The 7,232-nt window shown below is 35.1% G+C and overlaps 1 protein-coding gene across 1 annotated transcript; it reads right to left on the bottom strand.

The window, feature by feature from the left end:
- Positions 1 to 1,671: 1,671 nt before the first annotated feature.
- Positions 1,672 to 3,119, bottom strand: LOC104085052 (uncharacterized). The gene is made up of 2 exons (XM_009589007.4): positions 2,892 to 3,119; positions 1,672 to 2,459 (listed from the first exon to the last, which is right to left on the bottom strand). Exon 2 carries the CDS (start codon positions 2,452 to 2,454, stop codon positions 1,903 to 1,905), a length of 552 nt encoding a protein of 183 aa, XP_009587302.1. The 5' UTR covers positions 2,455 to 2,459; positions 2,892 to 3,119; the 3' UTR covers positions 1,672 to 1,902.
- Positions 3,120 to 7,232: the final 4,113 nt, after the last annotated feature.

Genomic DNA, 7,232 nt, shown 5'->3' with positions numbered 1-7,232 from the left:
TGATTTACCTGAACATGTCAGAACTTCATTGAGGCTTGATCAAGATGGCATCCCCAATTTCAGACTGGAAGAATTATTTTGTTATTAATGATGTTATTACTAGATAAAGCTGATTTTTTTGCAGCATTGTGTATAGTTTCATCATGTAAATACTCAATGCCTGCAAAGTGTAATGGACGAGTCCTTCCAACTTAGACAAGTTTTATCTGGTCAAATGCATACAAGAGTGATATGTATCAATTTCTTCATGTGTTTGGAGGCTAAGGTCTATGTCCTCCTCCGCGTACTTGTCCTTTTTGATTATCTACGGGTTGGGGTCTATGCCTAACCCCCACCATGGTTATTTTGTTTTTTAAAAAAAGTCATGCTTTCGTGCTTGCAAATACAAGGAATCGCAACCTCAAGAGATTAGTGTTTTGAGCAAGATAAGCAAAAAGGCCTAACAACAGCATTACCAGAGACAGAAATTTAGTTTATGCACAGCAAGGACAACCATGTAGTTAAGTATTTCCAAACAGCAAAATGTGTCTGAAATTCAAAGCATGGCAGCCTGAATCCTTAAAGGACATCCACAACTTTGCTACAAAAGTTTACCATCCACTGCCTTCTCAAACCTAGAATCACTTCTAAAATTAAAATTTATTAAAACTGTTTGTGATTCTAATGTATAAGCTAAATAATTTGCTCTCATCCATTGCTATTGAAACATATATCAATCACCAGACATAAGCAAGACAACTACTTTAAAAATAAAAATTAAAAAAAGAAACTACCTCCAGCATAAGAAAAGCGACGATTGTTGTCCCCCAAAGTTTGACTGAGATAGCAGAAATCGGCTTAGACAACATGATTTTATACTATATTCAATCCTTAACAGATATCTGGTAACACTGGTATGGATCCTATACCACTATTTTAGGATCTTTCACATCTGAATACACCAGTACAACAAGCTAAACTTCAAAGATCAATAGTTCTTGACAGCTACGACCTTAGAGTATCTCTAAGTATAGAACACCATACTCATTTTATTAGACTTAAGTCGACCTACTTGAAGAGGCTAAAGCAACTCTAGATGCTATTTTAACAAGACAGATTGCGGGCCTTATATTTCATGAGTACCGTGACCAAGTTCCTGATGTGTTTGTTTAATGCAAAAGTTAATCTGTGCTACAGATATTAAATCTGGAAGTTCTCTACTCTGTGATCAATCCAGTATTTCCAAAGCATAGTTCTAAAGTCATACCTACAGCATTTTCATAGGAGTTTACTCAACTCCTGTCAACCAATAAGCTTCATGTCTCTCCAAATTTCATTTGCTTTACCAACAATACCGAGCTGGTAGCTTCTGTACTTCCCTCACATGATTCAATCATTTCAAATTCAAGAAGCACCAGAATATCTTACAATCTAATGAAAGAACATCATATTTGAGACTAGCAAATTAGAAGGTCTAAGCAATTAATGTTAAAGTCAACATTATTTAACACAAGCAAATTTACCTCACATGACAAGCACTAAAGTATACGGATTCTAATAACGAAAACCATATTCAAGATTTAGAAAGTAGAACACATAGGAAAAACCACGTTCAAGACTTACGTAATAGAACACATAAGCAAATGATGTTCCTATTATGGTAATAGAGATCCAGCAGCGAATTGCCAATGATAGGGGGAAAAATAAGCTTGTTATCACAAACACTGACATAAGAGATCAAAATCTCATTTGCAAGTACAAAAGAAAAGAATTAGAAATTACTTATATGTCGGCAAAGCAAATGATTATTTAGAAACTATATAGCATTCTTAACCATCTATATTAGTTTCTAAAATAGCACCTATATAGGAAATGGAAGATACAAACCTAAGCTAAAATCAACAGAATCACATGTCTGAAGCTTCATGATTCAACTGTATTCCCAAGCACAAAAGAAAACACTTCACGCACTGGAGGATACTCGACAAGTGCAATTTCCATAGCATATCCAGCAACAGGTAATTTCAGATCCCTCAAAACAGTGAATGCCTCGCCCATACGAGTTTTAGGCACTTCTTCAGCTACTGGGCAATAAGGAATCCATGTATCAGGACGATGCTCCTCCCCAATTTCAATTCCCTCCTTTTTCATAGCTTCAAACAACTGTGAGTGGAACTGAAGGAGAGACAAAGTTGGAGTTGGAGCAAGAAACAGAACGTTGTCGTCACTTGGGAGGCTTCCAATTGAACCAAAGGACAGAGGCAAAGATTCTTGCTTGGACGAAAAACTCTTTACAACGTTCTCAAGCTTCAATGGATCAATATAGGGACTCGAGAAGAGGGTAATGTGAGGCCTAGACTCAATCTCAATAAGCTGAGTGCTAATCTGGCGCCGAGCCAATACATTCCAAGCCTTCAGGACCTGGTTTTCCAATGCAGGATCAAAGTAGAGCTCAATGGCGTAACCTTGCGACATTGCCTCTATCAAGGTTCGAACAAACACAACAATAAATCAAGAAATCACCAAAATAAATAGAATCACAAACTTTCACAAAGGAACCTGGAAATTCACACCAACTTTTATACTCGATCTAGCCTACTAACAGTAAAGCCAAATCCCAAATGTTAAGTCCAACCAAAAACCAGTAACAGTGAACATCTCAATGGTACAATATAAGCAGAGTTAAAGAACATAAACATTAAAGAAAACCCACAAAATATCACTTAAAAGTAAAGTAAAATATCAAATACTAAAACCCCACTAAAGATAAATTGGGACCTCGTACAGAACAAGCAATGGTGAAGAGAAATACACTAAAGTAAATCCACATAAAAAAGAATCATGGAACTCTTTCAGGAAAAAAATTGAAACCCTAAAGAATTCACACAATAAGCTAAAAATTTAAGGCATACCCAGTTGAGGAAAGAGGCTAACAAGGCACAAGGGCTTGAAATGCAACCCAATTTTTAGGAAAAAGTGAACAAATGAATCGTCCTCAAAACAGTAGCAGAAATATAAAGAGGGGACAAAAGGGGTTAAAGAAGAGGTTTTTGGGAAAATGGAGAATAATTTTTCTTGAAAAAATTTGGCCAAGAAATTGCTTAGCCTACAACTCACTTAAATTGGAAAGAACTCACCCATTTTGTCTCATCTAGTTCCCCTTTAGTCAATGGAGATTCGGAGAAGGTGAAAATTAATTTAATTAAGGATAAAAAGGTGAATATTTTTGGTGGTAAAACATAAGCTACCAACCCCAAAAAAAATATGACAAGTAAAGAAAGATACTAGTAATGTTAATCTTACCGTAAAGTAGTGAGGGAAAATTGAGCTTAAAAGTAATTACTACTTTATTCAAAATAAAGACAAATATCTGCCTCTCTGTACTCGATAGCCAAGGAAAAAATAATTTTTCTTTTTGTTGCAATCGCGTTATTACCAGCTCACTTTGTTCCTTTTTATTTTAATTGCGCATAACTAAGAGAAGAAACCACTAGTTGATAAAGAGGGAAAAAAAGCTATTCAATTTCAAAGTTTCAAACACCCTTTTGTTGTACAATAATAACATACTATATTTATTTTTATAAGTGGGATTTGGAGGGTAATCTATACGCAATCATTATTTATGTCTTGTGTCAGCAGAGGAGGTTGTTTTCGAAAGAGTGTCGGCTCATGAAAGCACTCAACACTTCTTTGTTGTCTTTCTTTATTTTCTTTCATTTTATTGGACTTTGATGAACCAATAATTTTGAAGTCAAATTAATAAATTGTCCATGTTCCCACACTGATGTACCGTCTGTCTATAGTTTTTTTTTTCTGGAATTTATTTTAAAAAATGTGGTTGTTCATGAAAATTTGTGAATTTTTGGAGATCTTTCGAAAAATAAATTTTTCGGAAAAAACTTTTTTCCCCCTCACAAAATTAAAAAAAAAAAATCAAGTGAAATGCATGTCCAAACATAATTCTAAATTCTAAATATCATTTTTTTAAATATTACTTTTTTTCAAAAATTACAAATTCTATGTCCAAAAACCTATTGAGAGTCACTTTTAAACGAATGTGTAATTGGCCCTCTCTTTTTTCTTTAAATCAACCCTTAGTTGTCCCATTCGTGTTAACCAAAAAAATTACTGTTTCCAACCTCGAAACTTAGATGAATAATGAATCTACAAAATAGGGTAATTCATGGAAGAATGGGCTAAAAAGGTGACATGTCATACCACCCCATGCAGCTTGCTAATGCTGCAACTCAGTTGGTTTTGCTGATTCTTTTCTTCAAATACCTTTCTCGAATATGATCCTTGATAGTAGGGGCAAAATGGAGAATATTGAGAATGACCCCAAATTATTTAGTGGATCATTGATCCGCTCTAAGTCCAAGAACGTCCACGAGATGCAAGCTAAAGACTTGCATGATCTTCAACAATTGATTAGAAGATGTTTGGAGAGTTACTTGGAGGATTCATGCAAAGAATACTATGTTTGGAGTCTTGAGAATTGAAGAATCAAGATCCCAAGTCAAATCGTGTGACACGGTTTCACCAACCGTTATATGCGGTTCAAGAGGGGCCTGAAGAGCTGAAGAAAATAAGCTTCTCGAATTCGTCACGATTCAGTTGTGTGTTACGGTTGGGGTTAAGGTTGGGGCTACGGTTTGGCCTAGCGAGATTTTTTGGAAAATTAACTTTCAAACTTTTTTCTATTTTACCCATCGGATATTTATAATAGCCTAGGGTTATTTCATTAGCAACTTAGCATATTTTGACATAAGAAAACTCTTGAGAGAGATTTGGAACCTCTTGGTTCGAGTTCGACTTTGGATTACCTGTTTTCAAGACTTGGGTTCTTGAGTGTAATCATCTTCTCCTTTCTTTATATCTAGGGTTTCTAATTTGTCGTTATTGGGAGGCGATCGAATAGTAATTCGATTGTTGCTTGAGACGTTCACTTAGGGTTCTAGATTTTCTTCTATATTTCATTGTTCGGACTACTTTTGATTATCTTAATCAAACCTATCATTAGTTTTTGCTTTAATTATTGTTATTTTCATATTTCGCTATTTTGTTTATCTCGGATGGTATCAGAGCGAAGGCTCGGGTATTTTTCTAACAAGCCCATGTTCCCCAATCTTGAAATCAAGATCCAAATTAGTAAAAAAAAAAAATGGCAAAAAAAATTATAGTTCTTGTTTTCGACTAAACCTTAGTGAGTTGCTTACAAAAAAAAATTGTTCTTGAGTTTTAAAAAAAAATTATTAAAGTGTTCTTGTTGATTGTTGGGGGAAGATTACTTTTGGGTAAGAAAGATTCATTGGAGATTCTTGTTAAGGACGAACTAGTGCTAGTTCGCATTAAACCACTCTTAATATTTGAAACTAACTATTTCTTTCGTGCCAATTCGTTCGTGCTTTTGTCGTTATTTTCGTAGAAATTTCTTGGCTCTCGTACTTAGTTATAAAGTCTGTTCTTGATTACATAAACTCCACTCTTAAATTACTTTCAAGAAAAACTCATTCTTGGATAGGTGATTTGTGAGTTTATCTCAAACTTTGAGGATTTCCAAGGAGAGAGGCAGAGATTATATCCTAAATGTGAGACAAAACACAAGAGGTTGAGTGGGCTTGTTTGAATCAAACTACATGAGGTGTGCTATTATGGGATTCTCTTATTACTAATCAATTATTTTTCCTATAAGCGTGTCTTCTGCAGATTCAAGCGATTGGGGTGAAAGAATGGTTGAATATAGTGATGACGAATGTTGGGATTCCTATGATGAAGATGATGGAGGAAGAAATTTATGTAATTCTTGTGGGGACTACGATGGGTGTATTCCTTGTCATGATTCAGGCAATGACTCAAGTGATGATGAAACATGGTATGTTCCTTATCATAATTCATACGGTTATGATTCATACGAGTATGTTACCAACAAGTATGATAAATATCATGCAAGTAATGGAATATGTGGAGTTGAATCAAGGAACATGAAAGAAAAAAATATGAAAAAATAAGTTACAAGGGAGTGAGGTAAGTTTGATCCTTGGAAACTACTCTTATAAGATATTGATGCCATTCTTTGAAGGAATTCATGGTCTGAATGCCTACCTTAATTGGGAGAGCAAGGTGGACGATGTCTTTGCATCTTATCCATGTTCGGAAAGTAAAAAGTTGGATCTGGTTACTAAAGCACTTTATAGGAATGCTTCTTTGTGGTGGTACAGCCGTGAAACTACCTTTAAAGGCACTTCATGTCCATCCATTGAGAGTTGGGATACAATGAAGTTTCATTTGAGAAGCAAGTTTGCACAAGAAGAATGAGGCTTACAGGAGGAGGAGAAATCTATTTCTTTTGATTACCCAAGAACATCAAAGCATGGAAGCCTTCCAAAAGGAGAGCTTCTAACGAAAGATTTTTCTTCATGTTTAACTCCATCTGCAACAAATAAAAGTGATCAAGCAAGACAAAAGAAAGAGAGAAGTAAGGGAGTGACAATTCACAATTTAATAGAGGCAAAAGTAGAGGTTGAGATGAGTAATGTGAGAGAGATGTAAAAGATAAAAATTCGAGTGAAAGTAGAGAAGAGAGTGTTGCAAAAGAAAGTTTGAGTGAGAATATTTCTCGTCTTCATTCTGACTTGTTAACACCTTCTTTGTCTAGTATGTATTTCTCTAATGTGCAGGCCTTCAAGGATACCTTTGACAAATTAGAGGAACCCATGCAAGATGCACTATTTCAAGTGGTCGGGAAAAGCTAGAGGATACAATATTAAAGCATAATGATCCATTCTTAAGTATAAGAAACAAAGGTAAAGAAGAGCTTCTGGGAATAACTCGAGGTATAATGACTAATCATAACTCCCTTTCTTTGAGAGAATCTGATTATCGTATAGGTGCTTGTGTTAGCTGTGATTCTTACGAGCCTAGTTAATCTTTTGTTGCAAATCATGAGGCTTGTTGTGATGATTCACTAGTTTAGCTCAATAGTCGGGATAACAATCACCCCTATGAGTCTGAACTCGATGGTCTTATATGGGATGACCTTATGAATAATCTATTTAAAAAATAAGGAGAAGTTGAATATGCGCCTTATTCTGAGGGTATTGATGCTTTAAGTGGAGAGATCACTCAAAGTACTAATGTCCATGACCTTGTTGATTATTTGTTTCAACTTCATAGTAACAATTGTGTTGTTGAAAGAACTTCCCTAATGAGTGAGTTTAAATGTAACGACTCGACCGGTCGTTTTAAGTATTTTT

Source organism: Nicotiana tomentosiformis, chromosome 2, assembly GCF_000390325.3.
Source record: "Nicotiana tomentosiformis chromosome 2, ASM39032v3, whole genome shotgun sequence".
Taxonomy (NCBI): Eukaryota; Viridiplantae; Streptophyta; class Magnoliopsida; order Solanales; family Solanaceae; genus Nicotiana; species Nicotiana tomentosiformis.
The sequence above is the reverse complement of the archived record's forward strand: the minus strand, read 5'-3'. Positions and strand labels throughout refer to the sequence as shown.